This window comes from Macaca mulatta, chromosome 2 (genome assembly GCF_049350105.2).
Source record: "Macaca mulatta isolate MMU2019108-1 chromosome 2, T2T-MMU8v2.0, whole genome shotgun sequence".
NCBI lineage: Eukaryota > Metazoa > Chordata > Mammalia > Primates > Cercopithecidae > Macaca > Macaca mulatta.
In genome coordinates this window covers 148,213,987-148,228,369 of record NC_133407.1, presented here as the reverse complement: position 1 = coordinate 148,228,369, position 14,383 = coordinate 148,213,987, and the positions used below count along the sequence as shown (strand labels likewise).

Genomic DNA, 14,383 nt, shown 5'->3' with positions numbered 1-14,383 from the left:
CCTAAAAAAGCTTATCCTTACTGAATTTTTTTTTTTGAGATGGAGTCTTGCTCTGTTGCCCAGGCTGGAGTGGCGTGATCTCGGCTCACTACAACCGCCGCCTCCTGGGTTCAAGTGATTCTCCTGCCTCAGCCTCCCAAGTAGCTGGGACTACAGGTGCCTGCCACCATGCCTGGCTAATTTTGGTATTTTTAGTAGAGATGGGGTTTCACCATGTTGGCTAAGCTGGTCTTGAATTCCCGACCTCAGGTGATCAACTTGCCTTGGTCTTCCAAAGTGCTAGGATTACAGGTATGAGCCACTGAGCCTGGCCTTACAAAATATTTTAATGTTTATGCCCTATAACTCTCAATAGGAAAGAGCCTGCTTTTGTATCATTTAAGAATATAAATACTTATAAACTCGAATTTAATTCTAATTAAATGCTTTGAAGCCCTCAGTAATAATTTGGGAGGTATGTTTTCCTCCTATATACATATACACATAGGTAAAGGAGGATACCAGACAGCATAATCAAATCTCCTTTTGGCAAACTGTTTTTAATCAACCAGCACCTAACAGTTCTTTTAAACCATTCCACATAATTGCTCTATTCTCCAAGTTCTTTACAAAGTCATACCTCATAAACTCTTTTATTTGATATCTTAAGAAACATGCTAGCATTATCTAAGTCTTTTCCACCAAACAGATATGCTATGAGAAAAGAGTAATTCTTATCAGTAATACAAGCTTTCTGCAATTAAAGCCCACACAGTGCTAGGGTAGATGCACAAGAGATCCTATATCATTACCAGAAAACTCCACTCCTAAGGTTGAGTTCAATCACAGTGACAGAACATACCAGCCTCATGTTGTTTGGAAAAATGTCACTTACTCCCTACAAAAGCAATGCATGAAAAACCAATCAATGAAGGCTGATTACAGAAAGGGAAAATATTTCAGAAAATGGCCAAGAAAATCTACTTTGGAGAAAAGCTCTATGAAAACTGAATGGCAACAACTACAAACTAATGAAAAGCAGACTCCAAGATTCCCAGACCATCAATGTCAAGAAAGAAGCTGACCAAAATGCAAGATCACAGTGAAGTAAAACACAGCATCAGCGAAGATTACCCCTTACCTTCATCCGCAAGGACTTCCGGGATCCCTCTCGAAATGCCTATCCCAAGGAGGAAAACAAGTAGAACAAACAAAACTTGGTACCAAGAATGACAGTTATACCTATCTGAGACTAAAACTAAGGCACAAACTAGTGTTCTATTCTGTCCCCGTTTCTCTAGGTAAAAAATACAATGGAATTCCCCAAACTATTATCAAGAATAGGGGTAGCTCAAGGCCAATGAACTCTGAGACTAATTTTAATACTTTCTACTGTGAAGCTAGGTAATTAACAGGGAAGAGCATGGGTCTCTTAAATCCTATATGCACTTCAGATACTAAGAGAAAAAGTAAATAAAAAAACTTTAAAGTTGCAGATTTACCAGTTTTGCAACTAAGAAGGAAACAAAGACCAATCCCCTTAACAAGGGGTGAACAAGTCACCTAGAAGCAACAAAGTTGCTGTGATGGGGAAGAAAGAACACAAACCAGAAGAAGTTTCTCCCGGAGACTTTTTAGCTGAGAATACAGGAAAGTGACCATGACACTGAGGAAGCCTAGAGCATTCAAGAGATGTTTCCTGATTTTTATTTTTTTTGAAACAAGGAAAAACAATCAACCCAAAGACATGAGGCATGTAACCAGGACAAGAATTTCAGACTGTACTTTGGGGTTGAAAGGTGGGGAGATACTGTACGGATAGTGGAAGCCTAGACTTGAGGCTGCAACACATATGGGCTTGTGCCAGGTAGGGCTGGAATTTCATACCTGGGATGGGGGCTGGAGTAGAAGAAACTTTGAGCCAGTGGTGATGATATGGTGTGGCAGAAGAGAGGTTGGTCTACATGTATATAACACAGATTAGCTGATTTTTGCAAGTAGAACAAAAGTGGCCCTTCAAATACCTGGATCAAACTTCTTAAAAGAATTTTGGTGCATTCTTGCTCCAAAATTTGAGCTATTTCAGACACTTATATTTATTTTTACCCTACATACCTTGATTTTCTTCGTCTTTGGTGCTGCACGACCCTTTTCTGGACTCTTTTTCCGCTTCTTGGGTTTGGTTCTTCTAACAGTTAAGGTGATGCTTGTAGGTGTGTGCTGTGTTGCCGTATACAACACAGTGGAAGGAGAAAGCTCCTCATCCCAGCTTTCTGTTGCACTGCTATCCCCACCTGAAAAACGATGATTTATTAGTTCAGGTACTAATAGCCTCAAAAGTACATTAAAAGTAGCTTATTGTTTTAGGTGTGCACCACATGCAGTAAGTCATTACTTACATTATTAACTCTCATTATCTGTAAAGCAACATTAGGTACCCATCTTCCTTATGAAAACAAGATTCTATGTGATTGGCATTAAGCATATAAACCCTATTCCTCATGGTGTCTATTTCTCCCCTTGTATTCAGTCTCTAAGCTTCACTGACTCAATCTATAACAATTTGAGACTGGCTAATTTTTAAAAGAGGGATCCATGTTTTTGGTGTTCACAAGGAATACTTTGCTGCAGGGCTAAAATGTTCCCAATACATTTCGTTTACAATGAGAGAACTATACAGTGGTCTTGAGAGGACTTCTATCTCTTTCTGTGAAAAGAGCTGGCTGGGGGACCATAGGAACTTATAAGAGGGGTCTTTTTTTTTTTTTGAGATGGAGTTTTGCTCTTGTTGCTTAGGCTGGAGTGCAATGGTGCAATCTCGGCTCATGGCAACCTCTGCCTCCCGGGTTCAAGCGATTCTCCTGCCTCAGCCTCCCGAGTAGCTGGGATTACAGGCATGCGCCACCACATCTGGCTATTTTGGATTTTTAGTAGAGATGGGGTTTCTCCATGTTGGTCAGGCTGGTCTCAAACTCCCGACCTCAGGTGATCCACCCGCTTTGGCCTCCCAAAGTGCTGGGATTACAGGCGTGATCAATTGCACCGGGCCAAGAGGGGTTCTTAAAATGAACATTCAGATCACAGAATATTTATATGTCAAACTGTGGACCTAATCCATCTTCCGCTCACCTGATATGTTGTCCTGCTTCCGCCGATGAAGTCTAATAACCTTCCCCCTGCTCATTCCCCTAAAGAGGGAAAATAAACTTAAAGTAGTCCTTTCAACAGCATGCATCACATCATAGCACACATGGGCGAAGTGTCTCTGCATATGCTACCCCCTCCCTCCCACCTACCAAATGTTTCCAGGACATTAAATTTCATATCAAATTCAATAGCTTTAACATCAATCTCTCATTCCTTGTTGTCAGCAATTCTCACCTAGTGCAGAGAATTCGAGCCAAGGAGCACTAAGGAATCATCTACATTAACAAACACAAGAAAGAATACTTTGAGCTTTTCCCTACTTGTAAGAAACCCTAATCCCAGCAACCCAGACTTAAATTTAGATGGAACAGGATCTTACCTGCACTTGTCACAGTTGAGAAGGAAGCCATCCTGAGAAAGACCACAAGGACACCAGGTAGGTACAGTCTCTCCTTCAGAGTTCGGGCTGTCTCCACAGCGTTCCTCTACGGGCGACGGCAGGCCATTCAGGTCAGAACGAGGGATGATCGTCTGGACAGGGGGAGAAGCAGGAGGTGTCGGAGGAGGAGGGGCTCCGTAATTATGATCCTGAAAATAAGATTTTTTAAATCAACAGTGTCCAAACACTGGCCCCTCTCTCCCCTAAAGTATGGTACATATGGAAAGAAAGAAGAAAGTAGTACCCTTCGTTTTTTGGCTTCAACCAGGAAAGTGATAAAACAAAATGCCAAGGTCAACTGGGACATAAAAACAAGAACAATGATGCAGGGCTAGACGTCCGCTGGAGTCAGGGAAGTGCAAAAGGGGCAACTTCGTCATGCTGCATATAAACATTTCAAGAAAGTCACAATGTATAAGAATGGATTACACTCCAGGAAGATCACTGTTCTGGAGAGAAACAAATGCATACTCACAGCATAAGGCAGTCCTCGACACCCATGCCTCTGAGTGGTCCCATAATTATGAGTGGAATACACGCTCTTCTCATTAACTGCTGGACTAGCCTCCACAGATTCAGGGCTGCACAAAGGCGAAAAGCAATGCATGATAGCATAACACCTAATCTTCCCTTAAACTAACTTCATTTCCCATTCTAACCCCTCCTCTTTCCACAACCACTAGCCACTAGGATAAGAGAAAGAACTCAGTGAAACAATCTTATTAACATAACTAAGCCTATAAATAACAGTAGGAGTGTTATTAAATGTGGATTTGTGTGAAGCCAGTACAGGCAGATGTCTGAAGGCAGGCACCTGAGATACAAGGTGTCCCTAATGACAAACACAAACGTACCAGCTGAGCGGGGAGTTTCCCCTAGAGAAGCCACTCTGGGCTGGTTTAGACTCAGAACTATTCTTCTTAATTGGATCTCTTAATACTTCCATGAAACCTCACATGACATTTGCAGTGAGTGAGATGATGAAAGTGCCTTCTGCACTGCCCCAGGGACCAGGCCCTCTTCCATTCACTACCAAGACAGGATACCCTGAAGAAAGTACAGGTAAAAACAATGGCATCTTATATTTATCATACCTCTCATCTTGACGAACCCCCAACACCTTTCAAATATTAGAGTAATAATTTCTCATCCACCAATGACATGCAAGCATATTAAGGACAAAATTATTTATCAGCTGCATGATAATACCATAGAACTTCAAAATAAAAACTAAACTGGAAAGTTATGTTAGTCTAGTGACAAATAATAACAACAGTAATGGCCACCATTGTGAACTGCCCATTATTTGTTAGGTGCTTTATATATCTATTAATTCAATTTCAACAACCACTAAACATGGTATATACCCCATTTTTACAGAGGGGGAAGATGTGGTGGTGAGATTACATGACTTCCCCAAGGTTACATATTGACACAGCTAAGATTTGAAACAAAGTCTGTCTGACTCCAAAGTCTATGCTCTTTCCGCTATAGAAATGAGGATGACATTTAGTCCTTTAAAGAAAATTATTTGAGACCTTTATTAACCAGGCTTAGTGAGAAGCTCGGTTTAGTATCTTTTTGTACCCTTTGTGAGTAGAAAATAAACTATTCAAGCACAATGTATTATTGTAGAATTATACATGTATTCAAACTTAGAAAATTAACATAAGCCTTTATAATAAAAAGGCTTTGATGGCAAATGATAAAATTCAGGTTTATGGGAAGCAAGAACTTCAACTTTGATTGTTACCTGGTTAGGTTTTAGGGAATACTGAAGGATAATTCAAAAATAAAAAGTTTGTACAGCTTTGCAGAATAGAATAGTAATTTGTAATTTATACTAATTAGAACACAGATTCACAAATTAGAAACTCCGATGATTGGTATAACACAAACTTAGAGATTAATGGGTCTTTCAGGGAGTCAAATAATGCATATTGTTTGCTTGAAATAACAGACATTTTTTCCTGCTTAGAGATATACAATATATAGTATGGCAGGAATAAGTGTGCAGTTCAATGTGGTGCAATGTCAATTGAGAAGTGAGGGATCAAAGAAAATTCTGAGATGTGTATCCAACTCACCCAGTTATATGCTCCAAAACTGTGAGAAGGGATCTTATTAATAACAGCAAAGGAAATTTCTAGGTGAAGAAGAACTTTAGACAGAGGAAAGTATTCTCTGTTAGTGAGGTGCATGCATTTTATTACTTAAAAGTGTCTGCAAGATGGGAACAGGGGGAGGGGTACATCAAGAATGCAGGTCAGTATTCTTGAGAAAAAGATGATCTGAACATGGCTCACTGAGAGGCAATCATCTCTGAGTATTAGGAAACAGGTGGGGTTTCCTAAATGAAACCAAAGGCAGACAAGAAATAATAAAATGAAGGTATAATTTAGTTTCTATGATGGACAGTTAAAAGAAAGTAATAAATTTATACAACATTGTTAATTTACTAGGTACATTATTAAACAAGTATTCCAAAAGCTGTATATATTTTATATAGATTTTGTACCACTGAACACATGGAGTGAAACATGATAGCTGTTTATTAGGAATGGATTTTTTTGGGGGGTGGGGACAGGAAAAAGGAAAGTTGCATGAAATCAAAGATGGCCATGGAGATGGAGCTATGCTGGTTGTATCTTACCCATCTCCAAACGGGTAAATATGAACATATGCACTTCATGTGCAAGTCTAGGGAATAAAAATAAAATGTATATTGTGGAGGTTAAAAGGCCATCGTATTGCACAATACTTTCTAGTTAAGCACAGCATTGAATATATTGCTGTGCATGCCAAATCTAAAATTTAAACTCTTCTGATGAAGAAACTCTGCAATTTCCATATTGGTTATTGATTAAATACATAGTTAGACATTGACAGGTAACTATAAGATTTCCTAAAACATTCCTTGATATATATACTAGTTTTTATATTTAAAAATATGAATTAAAAATTTGGAATGGAATTACATCTCTTTAGCAGGCAAACACTTTATGCAAATCTAATTACAGCCTTTCTTCTCCTATCACTGAATTGGACACATACACAGAAACCAGGCTCACAACAGATATACTCCATCAACTGTGTTCTAAGTACAACATGCAACCCAGTTGCTATCATGCCATTTCTTGGAAAATGCCTGAAATTCTGTAATGGCAGAATTGGAAATTCAGAAAAATCTTTGCTTCACTTGTTACATCTACAAAATTTCCTACAAACACACACAAAAATAAATGCATAGTGCATACAGTTGCCATAGGATTTAAAATCCTATGAAGTCTAGGTCTAGTTAAGTATGCTGCACTTAATACCAGGTTTAATCTTAAAGTGCCCAGGACAGTGAAATAGGCATGATGAAACATTAATAAATATTAATAATTTAACAGAATGGTACGTAGCTAGTCATTGACATTCTTTCCCTTTGTAGAAATGCGTAACTATGTAGCCAGTTACGACTACAGTATCAGAAATCTGTCTGGAGATCATGAATGAAAATGTTTCAGGAAATCCTAGAATACGCTGGTGTTAACAGAGACAGTGCAGTCACATTTGTAGACCAGAAGTATTTTTATTTCTGAAATTACTCCTGGACTCCCTAGCAGTATTTGCGGGCAGTCATGTCTATACTTTGGGGAAAACACCAATTGTAAGATTAACTGCTCTGGGTCTTTTATCTACTAATTCCAAACTTACTGGTTTAACCTCTTTGTTGAAATTTCTCACAAATGTTAATGCTATCTATCTACATAGTTAGACAATCTACATAGTACCAGGTTAGTAGCCGACTTTATAAAAACCTATAAACACAATACAACTGGGCTACCTACTAATGCAGGAAGAGTTTTAAGTACTTTATTTGGGGAAAGAGTTGTAAAATGGTAAGTCTCAGTTACTGATATAACTAAATACCTTTTGCATGCAAAAAACCCCAAACCAAACCAAAATAAAAAAAACAAAAGAAGAAAAAAGCTCTAGAAGAAACAAAATCAACCCTTCCCCACTCCCAACCCTCCTTTCTCCTTTTTATATGGGAAAAAGCCCAAACGCTGCTTTCCGTTTTAGACCACCCCAGAATATTATATACTATTTCTCAGGGTAGCTTTAAGTCTTCCTTTTTAAGGAACTCAGTCAACAGGTAAGTTATATTAGGTGGCTTTATGAAGAAATATACACAATCTTTAATAATATTGTTTTAAGGAAGAAAACCACTATTAATCAGGGTTGCCATTCAACCCAGAAATCTGGTTCAGTTGCTTTGCTTTGCTGAAGGGGGACGCATCCCCGGGGACTGTGAAAATGGCAAGAGAAACAGGGGAATTAGAGCAACACCCACCTCACTCAAGAAGTGGCTGTGGGATCAAGAGTCTGAACTGGACCTGAACATATTCAAAACACCAGGATTTTTCCAGCCCAGACCCTAATCCCTGGTACTGCCTGGAATAGACTTGGCTTCTGGGGGTGTGCTGCCCCCTAGGCCCCTTGGGTCTCTTTCGCTGGACTTTCACATCCTGGTGTAGTGCCACTTCGTCTTGAAAGGTAGGGGGCTTCCACTTCCTTTCTGTAAGCAAGGAAGATTGGGTACAAGGGAGGTAAAAGGACAACAGGGGGAATCTGTGAGCAGGGGGAATCTTGGACAACTTAAAAGAGAAGGGATACAAAAGACTAAAAATTTAAAAACTGTGAATAATATATATAAAAGTTGTATAATGAAGGCCTACCTTCATTGTCATTTGGCATTTACATTCTTCAAGAATTGAGAGTATAATTTTAGGGATTGGGCCTTTGGACAAACTCTGAATTCCTAAAGCTGCTCTTAGCTGAAAAGAAAGTTTGGTACCACTGATTTTGAAGGTCCTCTTTCTAGGCAATGAATATTATAAAAATAAACAGATGACACTGCTCTCCATGTTTTCTACCCCAGATGTCAGAAGGTCTAGGCAACCTGCCCATACAGTTTCGACCCCTTTACTCTAGAACAATGGGAAGTACATAGGAAGAGGACTTCAAGGAAAATCAGTTGGAAAGAACACCTTATCTCCCTCCATCAGAATAATCATTAACTCTACAGAAGCAGGTAGTAATATTCTAATTTTCCCCACCCATTAAAATAAATGAGAATGAATTCCTACTTTGCAACTTTGGTTCTATTAATTATTTGCCCAGAAATACCCCTCTGAAAACCCTTCCCCTTCTAATTTCTTTTTTCCTCCAGCTTCAATGGGGGTAAAGGGAAAGGTCTAATGTTAATTATAGTGGGACAGGATCTGGTTAAGAAAATACTACATATTATCTTATTAGCTATCCATAAGAAAGTTGTCTCCACACAGACTGGTAATTTACCTACGACCTAGAAAGTAGCACTTACTCTGATCCAGCAGCCATATCTGAGTAGGATGTATCTGGTGTGGTGACTCCCAGAGGGATTGCAATGCTCATGACGTCCAACACAGCAGAGATTGGAAATCACGGGGTCCAATTAATGGAGACTGACCACTCTGAGAGTGGGGGTGAGCTGCAGAGCGTCATCCAACATGTTATGGACATGAGGAATCCTACAATAGAAAAGGAAAATATCTAGTAAAATAAATACCTAGTTATCAGATGGTTTTTTTTTTTTTTTTTTTTTTTTTGAGACGGAGTCTTGCTCTGTCACCCAGGCTGGAGTGCAGTGGCCGGATCTCAGCTCACTGCAAGCTCCGCCTCCCGGGTTTACGCCGTTCTCCTGCCTCAGCCTCCCGAGTAGTTGGGACTACAGGCGCCCGCCACCTCGCCCGGCTAGTTTTTTTGTATTTTTTAGTAGAGACGGGGTTTCACCGTGTTAGCCGGGATCGTCTCTCGATCTCCTGGCCTTGTGATCCGCCCGTCTCGGCCTCCCAAAGTGCTGGGATTACAGGCTTGAGCCACCGCGCCCGGCCCAGATGGTTCTTTAAGTTTATCTTAAATGCTACTGAATATTTTTCTGCATTCTTGAACAAGGCTTTTAAGGGATAGCTATAAAATAAATACAGCCACAGTGTCCCATGATTTACTATGCATTTCATTAATGTTTCACAAAGTAGGGGGCAAAAAGTTATGCTTACTTTTTTCTTCCTTTTCAGTTGAAGGGAAAGGAAGAGTCTGCCCATCTCACTAACCAACGCTTTCTCCCCATTCTAAAACTGCCCAAACAAAATTTTCTGGCAGCCTAGGATCTAGCAAACAAGTTTTAAGATAAAGGATGGTTATTAGAAATATCCTAGTTTACCTAAACTCTTTAAAAATTCAAGATCTTCATTTTTTTCCCTAGGCCACAAATAAACGCAGTTTCACAAGCAGTCAATAATGTTATTTCTTCCAAATTAAAAGAGATCAATTGGTTGTTTATACTTGATTGGAAACAGCTGTTTCTTACTGCCTTCTTTTGTCACTGAACACTCTCTTCCTTCTTTTAAATCATCTTAACTATAATTTTGGGAGAAGATGCAATCATCTTAGCAACTTTATTTGTGGGGTAATAATATGCTGCTAGATATGAACAAAAATGTAAACCAGGAGGAGGCTGTGCATGCGTGGGTGCAGAGGGTGTATGGGAAATCTCTGTATCTCCTGATGAATTTTCCTGTGAACCTAAAACTGCTCTAAAAAAGTCAATTGTTTTTTAAAAACAACGAAAAAAATCCCGAAATCATGAAGAGTACAGTTTCATGATAAAGACTAAAGAACTGTGTATGAAAAAGCAATGAGGATAGCTTGACATGGTGACCATAAACCAGTGAAATTTGGGAACAGAAAGACTCAGAAATTACTGAAGTAGAAAAAAAGCAAAAATAGATTAAGAGATTTGGAGGTATGGTGCAGAGGGAAACAAGTGTTCTTTGTGTGACTTTACATTAGTAGTTTTACAGTAGTGTAAAAAAACATCAAAAAGATGAAACAAAAAAGCATTTTATGTAGGGGGAATAAAGTCAATGTGAATGTCAAAGACCCATGTTTAACAAGGACTGTTGCAAAAAAGACTACAAAGAGAATCATGACTGATGCACTGATTCATAATAAGTCATTAGAACCATTATTAATACTAAAAAAGCTAAAGGAATTTAAAGTACATGATACCGACTGAATCAACCTAGAGGGTTAATGTAAATTTTATTTTTATTTTTTGAGACAGTTTCACTTTTGTTGCCCAGACTGAAGTGTAATGGTGCAATCTTGGCTCATTGCAACCTCTGCCTCCCGGTTTCAAGAGATTTTCCTGCCTCACCTTCTCAAGTAGCTGAGACTACAGGTGCCCGCCACCATGTCTGGCTAATTTTTGTATGTTTAGTAGACACAAAGTTTCACTATGTTGGCCAGGCATTCTCGAACTCCTGACCTCGGGTGATCCACCCACATCTCAGCCTCCCAAAGTGCTAGGATTATAGGCGTGAGCCACCGTGCCTGGCCGGTTAATGTAAATTTTAAATGATAGATGGTCTGAGATGCTCCAATCTTACTTTGATATACAAAGATTAATGCAAATAAAAAAAAATTGTGGGCTGGGTGCAGTGGTTCACAACTGTAATCCCAACACTTTAGGAGGCCGAGGTGGATCACTTGAGCCCAGGAATTTGAGACCAGCCGAGGCAACATAGTGAGACTCCATCTCTCCAAAAATAGCAAAAAAAAAAAAAAAAAAAAAAAAAATCAGCCAGTCATGGTGATGTGCGCCTGTGTTCCCAGCTACTTGGGAGCTGAGGTGGGAGGATCACTTGAGCACAGGAGGTAGAGGCTGCGGTGAGCCATAATCATGCACTGCACTCCAGCCTGGATGATGAAGTGAGACCTCTGGGTATGATAATACGCCTGTTCCTATACCCAAATGGAGGTGACATATAGCTGGGCTGGCGAATGACTGGGCCAGGCGAAGTGGCTCATTCCTGTCATTCCAGCACTTTGAGAGGCTGAGGCAGGTGGATTGCTTGAGCTTGGGAGTTGGAGACCAGCCTGGGAAACATGGTTAGATCCTGTCTCTACTAAAAATACAAAAATTACCTGGTGTGGGCCAGGTGCGGTGGCTCATACCTGTAATCCCAGCATTTTGGGAGGCTAAGGCGGGTGGATCACCTGAGGTCCGGAATTCGAGACCAGCCTGGCCAATGTGGTGATACCCCTTCGCTACTAAAAACACAAAAATTAGCTGTAGTGGTGCACACCAGCAATCCCAGTTACTGAGGAGGCTGGGGCAGGAGAATCGCTTGAACCCAGGAGGGGGAGGTTGCAGTGAGGTGAGATCACACCACTGCACTCCAGCTTGTGCGTCAGAGTGAGACCCCATCTCAAAAAAAAAAAAAAAAAAAAAAAAAAAAATCTGGTGTGGTGGCATGCACTTGTAGCCCCAGCCACTCAGGAGGCTGAGGTGGGAGGATTGCTTGAGCCTGGAAGGTGGAGGTTGCAGTGAGCTGAGATCGTGCCAGTGCACTCAGCCTGAGCAACAAAGTGAGACCCTGTCGCCAAAAAAAAAAAAAAAAAAAAAAAAGAAAAAAGAAAAAGTTTTTTGCCTTTAGGCCAGTCTTACACATGTATGTTTCCTTTCCCTAACAGTATATCCAAACAGAGACCTTGGTAGTACATCTTCTAAGCCTTTGGGAAACTGAAGTAAAATCTGTAAATGATAAAACAAGAACACTCATCAAGTAAACCCAAAAGACACAGTTAAATACTGGGGGCTGTTGGTTACAACTCTTTCTATTAGTATCACTGTATAATTCAGATTTTTAAAAAAGCCCCAAAACTGTCTGACCAGATAATCATAAGAAAGTCTGATTATCACCCCACCTCCCCTGATCAGTAAAGGGAATCTGAATTGTGTTATATTTTCAGTAAAACACTTAAACCAAAAACCGTACTCAACATCATTAAAAACCCTTTGTTGTAGCCATTACTATTGTATACCCATTTAAAAAATGCACGGTTTAATGGTGAAACCCCATCTCTACTAAAAATACAAAAATTAGCTGGGCATGTTGGCACATGCCTATGATCCATCCCAGCTACTTGGGAGGCTGAGGCACAAGAATCGTTTGAACCTGGGAAGCAGAGATTGCAGTGAGCTGAGACGGGGCCACTGCACTCCAGCCTAAGCAAAAGTGAGACTCTGTCTCCAAAAAAAAAAAAAAAAAGGTACAGTTTCCAGATAAAAGACAAGTTATAAACCCAAGATGATAGTTGATATTTTTCCTAGAGCAATTTTTAAAAGATATACTAAAAGGAAAAGATGGAAAAGTTCCTTCAGATAACATCTTAATGAGTGAATAAATGATTGCTACACCAACACAGCTATTTTGGATAGCTGATAAATAACTTTAAGAAACATTAAGTCAGCCGGGCGCAGTGGCTCACACCCAACACTTTGGGAGGCTGAGGTGGGCGGATCACCTGAGGTGAGGAGTTTAAGACCAGCCTGGCTAACACAGTGAAACCCAGTCTCCACTAAAAATACAAAAAAATTAGCCGGGCATGATGGCAGGCACCTGTAATCCCAGCTATTTGGGAGGCTGAGGCAGGAGAATCTCTTGAACCCGGGGGAACCAGAGGTTGCAGTGAGTCGAGACCGCACCATTGCACTTCAACATGGGCAACAATAATGAAACTCCGTCTCAAAAAAAAAAAAAAAAAAAAAAAAAAAAAAATTAAGTCAGTAACTATAAATTTCTATTTCATAAAAAATATTCCTTTTTCCTCGTGTCTAGTTTAACATGACTGCTTCATTCTTCTGATGAAAGCAACTATAATAGGTTAGCTTGACCATCTCATTCTAACTAATGATTTAATAATAAGGCTTCTTAATTCAAATTCTGTTAATAACCCCAAATTTCTCAAATATTACCCTAAGAATAGTTCCTTCCCTAAGTAACTCTCTGTAAAATGTCACTATTAAAATGTTAACTGAGGAACATTTAACAGATCATCCAAATGCAGTATTTTCTTATTATAATTTGTTTTTTCCTACCAGAATATAAACTCTATGAGGAAAGGGATTTTTATCCACTGCTGTAGTTCCAATGGCCAAAACAGTAACTGACACATAAAGAAGTTCAAGAAATATTTGCCAAGTAAATTATAATCACCATTTACTACAACATGATTCCAGCAGTCATTAAAATGCAAAAAATAAAACAGAAATTAAAAGGATTTACTTGGGTCAGTCACCTTTATATAGACTTCTGAATATGAAGTCCCCCCAAATTATCTGCTAGTAGTTCTGAAGACCTAGAAAAAATTGAGACACAAATTAGTATAGAAAGAAATAACATTGATCAACACACAGAATGGAATTCTACAGCTATATTAACAATTTTGTTTCTGTATACTATCTTGCTTACCATCCTACATCTATACTATCTTGTTTACCACCCTACGTCCATCCAGCACTGAATTTTTTGCCCTTTAATCTTTAATTTTTCCATAAAGCCAGAAACGAGAGGGTAGGGAAGGAAATTATTTGACATAAATGGTAAATACTTCTGTCACTGGCTAATTCTTCCCCTTCCTTCAAATTAGAATTCTCTCTCATTTTCCAAGGGACTCCTTTTTCTCTCTCCTAAGAGGTGACTCCCTTCTCCACTGAACAGTTCTCAAATTCAGAGATCTTTAACCCGATGTCCGATAGCTGTCCAGCCAGACAAGGGCCCATCATCACCCATTAAATTACAAGTCCATATTTATTACTCCTTTCTTTCCCTTCATTCCACATCATCTAGTTTCTTGTCCTACTATAAAAAATAATGATGGCCGGGCACGGTGGCTCAAGCCTGTAATCCCAGCACTTTGGGAGGCCGAGACGGGCGGATC

At 39.6% G+C, this 14,383-nt stretch overlaps 1 protein-coding gene across 50 annotated transcripts in view; it reads right to left on the bottom strand.

Moving 5' to 3' along the window:
• SETD5 (SET domain containing 5) overlaps nucleotides 1-14,383 on the bottom strand; it is an 83,338-nt gene that overhangs the window by 40,355 nt on the left and 28,600 nt on the right. For 2 of the 50 annotated variants that reach the window (XM_015130317.3, XM_077990528.1), the window contains exons 2-10: nucleotides 13,742-13,801; nucleotides 8,940-9,126; nucleotides 7,908-8,132; nucleotides 4,420-4,612; nucleotides 4,041-4,146; nucleotides 3,506-3,714; nucleotides 3,109-3,167; nucleotides 2,095-2,273; nucleotides 1,121-1,159 (exon numbers count right to left, since the gene is read on the bottom strand). In XM_015130317.3, coding sequence (XP_014985803.1) covers nucleotides 1,121-1,159; nucleotides 2,095-2,273; nucleotides 3,109-3,167; nucleotides 3,506-3,714; nucleotides 4,041-4,146; nucleotides 4,420-4,511 — 684 coding nt within the window. In that variant the 5' untranslated portion in view covers nucleotides 4,512-4,612; nucleotides 7,908-8,132; nucleotides 8,940-9,126; nucleotides 13,742-13,801. 50 annotated transcript variants of the gene reach the window in all.